Source organism: Dasypus novemcinctus, chromosome 15 (assembly GCF_030445035.2).
Source record: "Dasypus novemcinctus isolate mDasNov1 chromosome 15, mDasNov1.1.hap2, whole genome shotgun sequence".
Classification (NCBI taxonomy): domain Eukaryota; kingdom Metazoa; phylum Chordata; class Mammalia; order Cingulata; family Dasypodidae; genus Dasypus; species Dasypus novemcinctus.
Window position 1 is genome coordinate 792,335 of NC_080687.1, and position 12,862 is coordinate 805,196.

A 12,862-nucleotide genomic window follows, 5' to 3' on the forward strand; every position below is an offset into this window, starting at 1 on the left:
CTCTCTTCTACCCATTTTTCTGACTGTGTGGTTTCAGTTGTCCTGTCTTCTAATTCACTGATTCTTTTTTCTTCCTGTTCAAATCTGCTGTTGTATGGCTCTAGTGTATTTTTAATTTCCATTGTCCCTTTCATTCCCATAATTTCTGTTCTCTTTAAACTTTCCAGTTCTTCTTTATCTCACACATTTTCTTCTTAAAGTCCTTTAGCCCTTTAACTACATTTTCCTTTATCTCCTTGAATTGATTTAAGAGATTTGTTTGAATTCTTTGATTAATTGTTCCAAATCTTTGTCTCCTCTAAAGCTTTAATTTGTTCCATTGACTGAGCCTTATCTTCCTGTTTCTTAATATAGCTTATGAATTTTTTTTTTATATATGAAATCTTTTTTTTTTTTTTTTAAAGATTTATTTTTATTTATTTAATTCCCCTCCCCTCCCCCGGTTGTCTGTTTTCTGTGTCTTTTTGCTGTGTCTTGTTTCTTTGTCCGCTTCTGTTATTGTCAGCGGCACGGGAAGTGTGGGTGGTGCCATTCCTGGGCAGGCTGCTCCCTCCTTCGCGCTGGGCGGCTCTCCTTATGGGTGCACTCCTTGCGCGTGGGGCTCCCCTACGCGGGGACACCCCTGCGTGGCAGGGCACTCCTTGCGCGCATCAGCACTGCGCATGGGCCAGATCCACGCGGGTCAAGGAGGCCCGGGGCTTGAACCGCGGACCTCCCATGTGGTAGACGGACGCCCTAACCACTGGGCCAAAGTCCGTTTTCCATGAATTTTTGTGTGTGTATGTGATGCCTGGGCATCTGATTATTTTGATGAGTTAACTGTGAAGGTCGGTTTCTTTTTTCTGGGATTTTACTGTTGCTTGCCTTTGTGTTATGTCTCTTCTTTGATGTGTGGTCAACTTCCTCTGGACCTGCAGGGTAGTCTGTTTAACTGCGCCTCTTCACCTGATTCTTGCCCTAAGCATGCAGTGCAATTTTTAAGATTGCACTTTTTGTGCAGTTATTCACCTCGAGGAGAAAGCTTCCTTTCCTCTGTTCCTTCCAGAAATCTTGGTCTGTTCTGTATGTTTTTGTGCACGGCTGTTCCCTTAGCTCCTATGATTGCTTAAATTCTCAGTGCCCCTTTTCCTCACAGTTTTCAGTTCTGGGGCCCGACCTGTCATACAGCAGCTCCGTTTCCCCCTTTTTTCTGGGAGGCTTTTCTGCTTCTCGTGCTTCCCCGCCAGGGTATCTCGCACTCGGGGCCCAGATGGGTCAGCCCGGGAAGGTCCGTCGTGCGTTTGGGGGTCCAGCAGCCAGGACGGGGCTGAGCGAGTGCCTCCTGCCACATCCACGGCTGTTCTGCCCTGGGCCCTTTCAGGCAGCTCTCCTCAGCACTCCTGCTCCTCCGGCTCTCTGCAGACGAGGTCCCTGGGCCAAGATATGTGTGGGCTCTGACCCACTGGCGAGTGGTCTGCGTCCACGACGCGAGACGCAGGGCCCGGGCCACCGCCTCGCGTGGGGCCCGGTGGAGGGCGGCTGACGGGTGAGTCGGGAGGGAGCCTCCTGCCTGATCCTGGGGAACACTCTCCTTTTCCTTCAGCTCAGCATCCGCGGGTCCTCCCCCAGGCCCTTTCCTCCTCCAGCGTTCCAGGGGGTTGGGAGTTGTCCTTCCATTTGGTGACCTGCGGGAGACCCGCCCAGGGGTGCCTCCAGCCGCCCTGTCCGTGACGTAACGCTGCGGCCAGGCCCCTGGCCTCGTTCTGCCTTTCAGCCTTTGTGGCTCTGACTTCTCCCTGGGAGATTGTCAGCCTCTAGATATTTGTAAAATGCGCAAGGTAGAGGCGCATCTCAGCACTGATGTTCTCTCCCCATAGTTATCGCTCTGTTTGATCCTTTGCTCCCGGGAAATTCCAAACTCCGGAGTCGGAATCTGACTGGATAAAACAGGGCTCGGGACAGTGTCCACAGCCTTGAGTTTTCCTTCATTTTTAAAATTTTATTTCAGATGAGTTTTGGAGTTAAATTCACTATATATTTTCTTTAAAAGTAAAAGAAGTATAGCCCCAGAAGAGCAACACAGGAATTAAGTAAAACCCCTATTTCTTTGAAACCTTACCTGTGCTCCCGTTTTAGGTGGCCTCGTGGCCTCGTGGCCTCGTGGCCGGCACCAGGTTCTGTGGCCCCACAGCCCGGGACACTGGGGGTGGGAGAATAGATCTCAGATTTCTTTTCACTCTCCTTTTGTTTGATTTTTGTTTTGATTGCTTTGTGCCTTTGTATGTGTTCCATTTAAGTGTTTACAGGTTTTAAATAAATATTTAAGACCCCAATCTTTATTCAGATGCATGCATGATCAGTATCACCTTCAGTGAAACCTGCATTTTGCAACAAATGGCAGTAATTGACCTTGATATCTTCCAGGAGGACAAATTCATAAATAAGAAAATAGAGAAGGAAATCCTGCATCAGTATAACAGCTTCTGTGCGGAATGCAGTGCATTTTTGGATGTGCAGTAAATCACACAGGCTGCCGCTCTGCAGGGATGGTGACGCCGGCGGTTTCCGTGCCTCTAGCCCTCCTGTGCTTCACCTCCGGGGGTCCCTCCACGAAAGCTGAACATTCTGGAGAGACCAGGTGAACCTGCTGTTGAAAGCCCTGCTCCGCCTCAGCCCCTTCCTGTGGCCAGGACTTGCACTCACCTTCGTCTTTTCACGTGAAGAGGGAGGGGCAGGGAGCACAGGAGCCAGGGAGCCCGCGAAGCCGCGCCAGGGCAGCCCCGGCCTTCCTGGGCAGCGAGCACCTGGCCCCGGGGCCGCGGCCCGGCTCAGCGCAGGCTCGGATTCGGGGCATCCAGCTCACGCTTTGAGCAGTCCAGCCGGCCAGGAGGAAGGACAGCACGGGGTCCTGCTCCCACAGAGCTGGACGGGCTGGGGTCTGCGGGCCTCGGTGCGTCCTCCCCTTCAGCCTGTGGCGGCTGCCCTGCTGAGTCCCTTGACCCCTCCTCACCCTGGGGGGGAGCGGACCCCGTGGGCCAGCTGGCCTCTGCTCCCCCCAGGGACAGGCCCTTTAAAGAGGGCTTAGCTCCTAGCAGACGCCACGCGGGGACCGCACAGCTGGCCGTGCTCGCGCCCCGTGCGCTCAACGCATGCTGGACTCCAGACCCTCAGCACCGCTTTGTCCCTGCAGTGACTGTCCGGGGCGGGCAGGGTGACCTCTCGGGAGGCCCAGGGGTCCCTGCAGTGACCATCTTAGGCGGGCAGGGGCCAGGGGTCCCCGCAGTGACTGTCCGGGGCGGGCAGGACCCGGGGGTCCCCGTGGGGACGCGGCCATGCCCTGAGGCCCTGGGGAAGCTGAGTGCCAGGGAGAGCTGCGCTTTCCCTCTACCACGGCTTACTTTTCGTCACCCTCCTTCCACTGCTGTCCCCTCCCCAGTGGCAGGTGACGCTGGCCTGGGTGTGCCGTTCCCACTAAGATGGACGTGCTGACTCAGGCGTGCTGGCAGGTGAGTGCAGGCCTTCCGCACTCGCGGTCAGGCCAGCAGGACCACCCGCCACCACTCGCGTCGCGAGCGTGGCCTGCGAGTCGGTGAGTCCAGCGGCGATCAGGCAGTGCTGCCCCTTCGGGGTGCAGATACGCCTGGGCAGTGCAGGGTGGGCACTGCTGGAGGACGGGGCAGAAGCATCCCACCGCTCTGGGGACGACTTCCGTGTTCATGTGACGACACGTCCTCCGCCCCCAGCAAGGCCTCGGTCCCCGAGGGCTGCAGACAGCGGGGTGCAGCCTGCCAGCGAGCGGCAGGGGTGGGGGTGGCGGTGGCGTGGGGGGCAGCTCCACGTGGGGGGGAAGCTTTGGGGAGTCGAGGCCTTGACCCCCGGGGTAGCTGCAGGACAGTGGGAGGCCGAGGCGGCCGGGGGTGGGGGTCCTGTTTGGAGATTCTGCGCACAGGTGTCCCGGGAAGCAGCAGGTGAAGAGCCTGGAGTCACGCTGGACCTCAACCCTGGGAGGCCAGGCTGCCCACTCGCCTCGTCCACGCCACCGGGGCCAACGCTGGCACAGGAAGGCCCGGAGGGGCCTGTGGTCTCCACCACGTTCGCTCCTTGTTGTTCTCTTCTCCCCTCCTGACTCACCCTCCACGCCTCACGTAACAGGAGCGTCTCACGCGTGATGCCGGTTTCCCCACAAGGTTTGAAGTGCTCCTTTTGTCTCCAAAGCTCACGCTCTGTGTGACCTTTGACAGGTCACTTGTCCTTGCTGAACCTCAGTTTCTGCTTATGTAAAATGGGAGTAATAACAAAGCATTATCTTACAAATTTGTTGAGAGCATTAAATGAGAAGATCAACGTGAAAGACTGGCTCTTGACACTTGCTAAATGGTGAATAAATGTCGGCTCTGGTCGCATATTAGAATTATGGTTAATTGCCACCATCATTTTTTTATTTGGTCGTAGACAAGCAAATGGCCCTCTCCACGGCTCCCGGCATGTGCGCCGTGCCTTAGGTGCCCGCCTGCGCGGCTGCTGAGAAGGAGGCTCGTCCTCTGGGCCACAGCGTCCTCTTCCGCTGACCGTCGATTGAGGAAGGAGGGAGCTGGCCCCGGCCAGATGCTCGTGGAGCAGCCCACAGGTGTGGCCGGCGCCGGGGGCTCCTGCAGGTAGCTCGTCCTTTAACCTGAGGGTGTTCAGCCAAGGAACTTCCTGTTGGCAACCGTAATAGTAAACAGCAAGGAGTGTGGGTAGCGCCCTGGCACTTCCCAAGCATTCTCCCATCTACGTTCTTATCCTATTTTACAGGCGAGGAACCTGCTCCTTTCCCCGTCCCCCCAAAGGCAGAGTTGAAGGAGAATACAGGTGTTTTGGAATTCACTCTAGAAACATTCCCTGCATCATGAGGCCTTTTCTTTAGGACTTTGTCCTGATGGATGTCACTCCCTTCTCACAGCTATTTCTTTTTCACTTTATGCATTTTCTCATTTTGGGGGGCGGGGCAGAGTTATCTCATTTCTTGTTGATGACGATTGTGGGAGATTTAGCAGAATTAACGAATTGATTACTTGTACTACCTTCTTTTGGTTCTGGGTGAGAGATAAAAATATATTCTTTAAAGACAGTACTTTAGCATGAGGATATATAGCTGGTACTGAAAAGGGACCGTTGGTTTCCGGGCGTGAGGTCAGCCACAGTCGCCAGCTCGTGAGGTCAGCACACAGTCGCCAGCTCGGCTCCCGCCGCCCTCCCTGCCCGTCCCGGGCTCGCTTTCATCGTGCCCTCTGTGGTGCATTTTACAATTGTTGACGTAAGAATGTAAAAGTCAATAGCTGCCAAGTTTCAAGAGGAGTGTATATGCGTGTGTTCATACACAGGTATACACATTCACGTCTGCGTGAACAGACACACACATTTACACATGAGAAAACGCAAATGTCTCCAGCCTATTTCTAAACTGAATACATCTGATAGGTTTTTTTTAAACTGTTTCACACAAAAATGCAAATGTTCCCTTTTCATTGTACTTCCCTGGTCAATTTCTTTTACATCTTTGAGTGCCGCTCGTGTGGTTTCCTGCTCAGTGTAATAATTTACAGCTGTAAGAAGCGACTCGGATGGCCGCCTGCAGGCTCTGGGATGGATTGTGGAACATGGTGCCATTCAGGTAACGTTCACAAATGCAAATATCCGCAGTGGGAATGCCCGCCAGCGTCATTTTCCCTCCTGACACTGAGTTAGAAGCAGCAGCAGCAGCACGACACCAGCCAATTGGTGTAGAGGAACCAAGCACGGGCGGGTGGAGGCTGAAGGGGAACTGGGGAGGCAACAGGGGGTCTCGTGACTTCTTTCAAGGCGGGGTAGATCCTCGACGGCTTCAGATGTGATTTTCTGGTAAAATCGAACCCAGAGGACTCTGTCTGTTTCTCGGGCGTGATGCGGATGTTTCTAGACTCGCTCCGTTTGTGATCAGAGCTCCTCGCTCCTCGCCCTTCCAGCCAGGCGGCTTTCAGGCGTCTGCGCAGGTTTCTGCTTCCCTGAGCCTCAAGCCTGCTGCTTTCTGTGTGTCGGCATCGAGCTGCAGCCCCCAGAGGGGGCAGGGCTGGTCTGAGGACCAGGGGGACCCCGGAGCTGTGGCTAGCAGGGCCAGGGTGCAGGCGCCTGTCTCCAGATCAGCCCCTGAGCAGTGACAGGCCTGCAGGGCTCACGACGGGATCCCTGGGGACAGCTAGCGCTGGACAGGCTCGCCGGCCGCAGCCTCTGGGGAGCTAATGTCCTTCCAGCTTCTAATCACCGAACTTCCAAAGGTGAAGATTTACAAAAATATTTACTCTACATGTTCTATTATAGTTAGAGAACAACCACATTTTCTTTGGGGTATATCTTATCCCATGCAATTTTACTGCATTATCTTCCCAGTCTGGCATTTGACTTAACATGGTCAAACCTCTCTAACTCTCAGTTTCTCAGTTTCTCCAGTGGTGAATTGAGATGCTAATACTATCCTGTAATTAACAATGGTTAAATGATATTAGGTTGGTGCAAAATGAATTGTGGTTTTGGACCATGAATTTTAAATCATTATAACTAAGCTCAAACACATCTTTATTAATCAAAATAGGAACCATTACAATCACCACATTTTTACCAACGAGAAATAATTTCATTTATTCCTGTAGCATAAAAATCCATGCTTCAGGAGCCGACGAGCTCTTGGGAAGCATTTTCTGCATCCTGCTGGTTGTGGAAGCATTTTCCCTGCGAAAAAGTTGTCGAGATGCTTGAAGAAGTGGTGGTCGGTTGGCGAGAGGTCAAGTGAATACGGCAGATGAGGCAAAACTTCATAGCCCAATTCGTTCAACTTTTGAAGTGTTGGTTGCACGACACATGGTCAGGGGTTGTTGTGGAGAATTGGGCCAAATTTTGCCCAATTTTGACCAATGCCGGCTACAAGCATGGCAGTTTTCAGTGCATCTCATTAATTTGCTTGGCTTATTTCTCAGAATCATTTTGCTGGGGTTCAGAAAGCTGTAATGGATCAGACCGACAGCAGGCACCAAGCAGTGACCAGGACCTTTTCTGGTGCAAGTTTGCCTTTGGGAAGTGCCTTGGAGCTTCTTGGTCCAACCACCGAGCTGGTCATCATTGACTGTCGTATAAAATCCCCTTTTAGTTGCACGATCACAATCTGATCGAGAAGTGGTTTGCTGTTGTTTCATAGAATAAAAGATTACACTTCAAAACGATTTTTTTGATTTTTGGTCAGCTCATGAGATGCCCACAGATAGATCTTTTTCACCTTTCCCCTTTGCTTCAAACACCGAATGCATGTCAAGGCTGAGTCCCTTGGCAGCTTCCTGTGCTGTTTAAGAGGGTCGGCCTAGGTGATTGCTCTCGGTCATTGTCAACTTCCCGCAGCCAGCCACTAAGCGCCTCGTCTTCAAGGCTCTCATCTCCTTTGCAAAACTTTTTTTTTTTAAGATTTATTTTATTTATATCTTCCCCCCGCCCCCGTTGTCTGTTCTCTGTGTCCATTTGCTGCGTGTTCTTGTTTTTGTCCACTTCTGTTGTTGTCAGTGGCACGGGAATCTGTGTTTCTTTTTGCTGCGTCATCTTGTTGTGTCAGCTCTCCGTGTGTGCGGCGCCATTCCTGGGCAGGCTGCACTTTCTTTCACACTGGGCGGCTTTCCTTACGGGGCGCACTCCTTGCGCATGGGGCTCCCCTACACGAGGGACACCCCTGCATGGCAGGGCACTCCTTGCGCGCATCAGCACTGCACGTGGGCCAGCTCCACATGGGCCAAGGAGGCCCCGGGTTTGAACCATGTGGTAGACAGGTGCCCTAACTACTGGGCCAAGTCCGCTTCTCTGCAAAACTTCTTGAACAACCACTGCACCATACATTCGTTAGCAGTTCCTGAGCCAAATGCGTTGCTGATGTTGTGAGTTGTCTCCACTGCTTTACAACCCATTTTGAACTCAATAAGAAAATCGCTCAAATTTGCTTTTGGTCTAACATCATTTCCATAGTCTAAAATAAATATAAACAGCAAGTAACAAGTCATTAGCAAAAAAAAAAAAAAAAGTGAGAAATGCACATTAAAATGATGTGTAACACAACCACATTTATTTAAGAATGTATGCCAATATTAAACGGCAAATTTCAACAACGAAAACTGCAGTTACTTTTGCACCAATCTAATAAAACAAGGGGCACAAATGCATTAAGAGAGAGAGATAAAAAAAGCATTACTGATGATAAAAATGATGGGGCAATTACTAACAAGCACCCGCACAAGATTAATTCTCTAACCGTCGTGTCTCAGTTTTCACGGGCATGCAAACTACCTGGGGTCATGTTAACATGCGGGTTCTGATTCAGAAAGGCTGACGTGTGTCCAAGATTCTGCCTTTCTAACAAGCTCCCAAATACACCAATGCTCCTGCTCCCTGGTCTGCACTTTGAGGAGCAAACGTTAAGTGATTTCAGGCTATCCTGTCAAAGGGGATGTAATTTCCACAATTTCTAAATGTGTATTTACTTATCAGCACCACTAAAGCATTATTTAAGATGGCAGTCTTCAAACATGTTGGTCTCAGAATCCCTTTTACAAATTTTAAAATTATTGAGGAAACAAAAAATCTTAAATATGCCTGTTTTTACCATATGTGAAATTAAAACTATAAGAACTGTTAACCAGAAATTCATCAGCACATAATCTACCCACCGTTCCACACCACGGAGGCCCTGGAGAGCTCCACCGTGCGCCCCTGAAAGAATGAGAGGGGAAATCTACCAGTGTCAGTGTTACTGTGAAGCAGCTTTCGCCGCACAGGCCCTGGTTGGAGCGCCGTGCTTTCAGGGTACACAGCTGTACCACACCCTCCTCTAAACCAGGTCGGTACCTGAAGCCTGGAACTCCCTCCCAGACGCCCTTTGTGCGTCCACAGGTAATACCTGCAGATGCCAGGCCCTGCCCACCGGAGCTATGGCCAAGGAGGTCCTTCTCAACCCCGGGAACTTTTAAAAAACCCCAGGGGCCCCACCCAAAGCCAATCAAATCAGTGTCTCTGGAAGATCATTCTAAAGCCTCTAGGAGCAGCCGAGGTGGCAGGCCGCTGGTGGAGGCGGCAGGACGCAAACAGCACTTGAGCGCAAACCCCTCAGGGCCAGCTGTGCTGAGGAAGCCAGGGCGGGGGGCTGCGCCCTCACCCTGCAGCCCTGACCCCAGCAGCTACAGGAGCCCTGACCCCGGCGGCTACAGGAGCCCTGACCCCAGCGGCTTCACCAGTCCTGACCCCGGCGGCTACAGGAGCCCTGACCCCAGCGGCTTCACCAGACCTGACCCCAGCGGCTTCACCAGCCCTGACCCCAGCGGCTTCACCAGACCTGACCCCAGCGGCTTCACCAGCCCTGATCCCAGCGGCCACAGGAGCCCTGATCCCAGCGGCCACAGGAGCCCTAACCCCGGGGGCTTCACCAGCCCTGACCCCGGGGCTTCACCAGCCCTGACCCCGGGGGCTTCACCAGCCCTGACCCCAACGGCTTCACCAGCCCTGACCCCGGCGGCTACAGGAGCCCTGACCCCAGCGGCTTCACCAGCCCTGACCCCGGCGGCTACAGGAGCCCTGACCCCGGCGGCTTCACCAGTCCTGACCCGGGGGCTTCACCAGCCCTGATCCCAGCGGCCACAGGAGCCCTGATCCCAGCGGCCACAGGAGCCCTGACCCCGGGGGCTTCACCAGCCCTGACCCCGGGGGCTTCACCAGCCCCGACCCCGGGGGCTTCACCAGCCCTGACCCCGGGGGCTACAGGAGCCCTGACCCCAGCGGCTTCACCAGCCCTGACCCCAATGGCTTCACCAGCCCTGACCCCAGCGGCTACACCAGCCCTGACCCCAACGGCTACAGAAGCCCTGACCCCGGGGGCTTCACCAGCCCTGACCCCGGCGGCTACAGGAGTCCTGACCCCAGGGGCTTCACCAGCCCTGACCCCGGCGGCTACAGGAGCCCTGACCCCAGCGGCTTCACCAGCCCTGACCCCAGCGGCTTCACCAGCCCTGACCCCAGGGGCTTCACCAGCCCTGACCCCGGCGGCTACAGGAGCCCTGACCCCAGCGGCTTCACCAGTCCTGACCCCGGGGGCTTCACCAGCCCTGATCCCAGCGGCCACAGGAGCCCTGATCCCAGCGGCCACAGGAGCCCTGACCCCGGGGGCTTCACCAGCCCCGACCCCGGGGGCTTCACCAGCCCCGACCCCGGGGGCTACAGGAGCCCTGACCCCAGGGGCTTCACCAGCCCTGACCCCAGCGGCTTCACCAGCCCTGACCCCGGGGGCTACAGGAGCCCTGACCCCAGCGGCTTCACCAGCCCTGACCCCAGGGGCTTCACCAGCCCTGACCCCAGCGGCTTCACCAGCCCTGACCCCGGCGGCTACAGGAGCCCTGACCCCAGGGGCTTCACCAGCCCTGACCCCGGGGGCTTCACCAGCCCTGACCCCAGCGGCTTCACCAGCCCTGACCCCAGCGGCTTCACCAGCCCTGACCCCGGCGGCTACACCAGCCCTGACCCCAACGGCTACAGGAGCCCTGACCCCGGGGGCTTCACCAGCCCTGACCCCAGCGGCTTCACCAGCCCTGACCCCAGCGGCTTCACCAGCCCCGACCCCGGCGGCTACACCAGCCCTGACCCCAACGGCTACAGGAGCCCTGACCCCGGGGGCTTCACCAGCCCTGACCCCGGGGGCTACACCAGCTCTGACCCCGGGGGCTTCACCAGCCCTGACCCCGGGGGCTACAGGAGCCCTGACCCCAGCGGCTTCACCAGCCCTGACCCCAGCGGCTTCACCAGCCCTGACCCCAGGGGCTTCACCAGCCCTGACCCCGGCGGCTACAGGAGCCCTGACCCCAGCGGCTTCACCAGTCCTGACCCCGGGGGCTTCACCAGCCCTGATCCCAGCGGCCACAGGAGCCCTGATCCCAGCGGCCACAGGAGCCCTGACCCCGGGGGCTTCACCAGCCCCGACCCCGGGGGCTTCACCAGCCCCGACCCCGGGGGCTTCACCAGCCCTGACCCCGGGGGCTACAGGAGCCCTGACCCCAGCGGCTTCACCAGCCCTGACCCCAGGGGCTTCACCAGCCCTGACCCCAGCGGCTTCACCAGCCCTGACCCCGGGGGCTACAGGAGCCCTGACCCCAGCGGCTTCACCAGCCCTGACCCCAGGGGCTTCACCAGCCCTGACCCCGGCGGCTACAGGAGCCCTGACCCCAGGGGCTTCACCAGCCCTGACCCCGGCGGCTACAGGAGCCCTGACCCCAGCGGCTTCACCAGTCCTGACCCCGGGGGCTTCACCAGCCCTGACCCCAGGGGCTTCACCAGCCCTGACCCCAGCGGCTGCAGGAGTCCTGACCCCAGCGGCTTCACCAGCCCTGACCCCAGGGGCTTCACCAGCCCTGACCCCGGGGGCTTCACCAGCCCTGACCCCAGGGGCTTCACCAGCCCTGACCCCGGGGGCTTCACCAGCCCTGACCCCAGCGGCTTCACCAGCCCTGACCCCAGCGGCTTCACCAGCCCCGACCCCGGCGGCTACACCAGCCCTGACCCCAACGGCTACAGGAGCCCTGACCCCGGGGGCTTCACCAGCCCTGACCCCAGCGGCTTCACCAGCCCTGACCCCAGCGGCTTCACCAGCCCCGACCCCGGCGGCTACACCAGCCCTGACCCCAACGGCTACAGGAGCCCTGACCCCGGGGGCTTCACCAGCCCTGACCCCGGGGGCTACACCAGCTCTGACCCCGGGGGCTTCACCAGCCCTGACCCCGGGGGCTACAGGAGCCCTGACCCCGGCGGCTACAGGAGCCCTGACCCCGGGGGCTTCACTAGCCCTGACCCCAGGGGCTTCACCAGCCTTGACCCCAGCGGCTTCACGGCAAAGCCAGGTCGTGCGGCTCCACCCCGGCAGTGCTTGGGAGGCTGGCAGGGGCTCCGCGCTCACGCAGCCGTCCCCGGCGCTTGGGAAGCTTCATGAAATGCGGGTGTTCCCATTATTGCCACAGACTGCAAGCACCGCGGAAGCTTCCGGAACAAGGTGTCAGTTAAGCAGGTCTGTGGTGGGGAGGTGGACGGGAGCATTCTGGGGACCCTGAGGGGTGACAAAATGAGGAGGAGGCAGTGGCGACTCTCACCTTTCCCAGCACAAACCGCTTAACGGGGGCCAGGGGTGCTTTCAGTAGGTGCTGTCGTTCTGTTTTCTCCTTTTTTTTGTTTGGTTTTTCTGGGTTTTTCAAATCCTTGATCGAGACCAGGACCCATGCTACTAAATTTGGCTTCATGGAAAGGACTCTGGCACTGCTGGGCCCTGAGCGGGTGTGTTCGCCCTCAAGGCGCGCTCCTTCACATCCCTGGACAGGCCCTCCCGGGGCCGGACGACCAGCGGGCGCTCCCGCACAAACAGCCGCTTGCCACGCGCGTCCAAACGCTGCCGCGGCGTTTACGCGCGTCCAAACTCTGCCGCGGCGTGCAGACAGCAGGCACGACTCAGAGGCCCCGTTCACGCACAGCATGTGGGTGAGGGGCAGGCCCCGGGGCCGACTTGTCTGTAAAGTCAAACAAAGACGCTGTGTCAGCGCCAAGGCACACTCTGGAGATGCGGCCATTAACCTGGTTAATTGGTCAGCGTGGAAAAATGCAAGGACTCTTCCCAGTTGGCCACCTACTGACTGGAGCATTCAGGCAGTAAACAAAACTGCCTTGTGTTAGGTTGACACGGCAACGTCCAAAGTATGTCACCAGTCAGACCCGAGGCCAGCTATGTGGTCGTGGCCCGTCTCCAGCTGCATGCCTGGTGCTCGGCGCTGCACAGGCGCCGTCTCCTGCGTCGCTTCCCACCGCCCCGTCC

The 12,862-nt window shown here is 56.8% G+C and overlaps 1 protein-coding gene across 1 annotated transcript in view; it reads left to right on the top strand.

Moving 5' to 3' along the window:
- Window positions 1-12,535, top strand: part of LOC139436608 (uncharacterized) — a 33,332-nt gene extending 20,797 nt beyond the window's left edge. The window contains exons 2-5 of the mRNA XM_071208347.1: window positions 9,186-9,638; window positions 9,685-11,903; window positions 12,021-12,113; window positions 12,348-12,535. Of these exons, the coding sequence (XP_071064448.1) occupies window positions 9,186-9,638; window positions 9,685-11,903; window positions 12,021-12,113; window positions 12,348-12,535 (2,953 nt within the window). The remainder of the gene's footprint in view (window positions 1-9,185; window positions 9,639-9,684; window positions 11,904-12,020; window positions 12,114-12,347) is intronic.
- The last annotated feature ends 327 nt before the right edge of the window (window positions 12,536-12,862 follow it).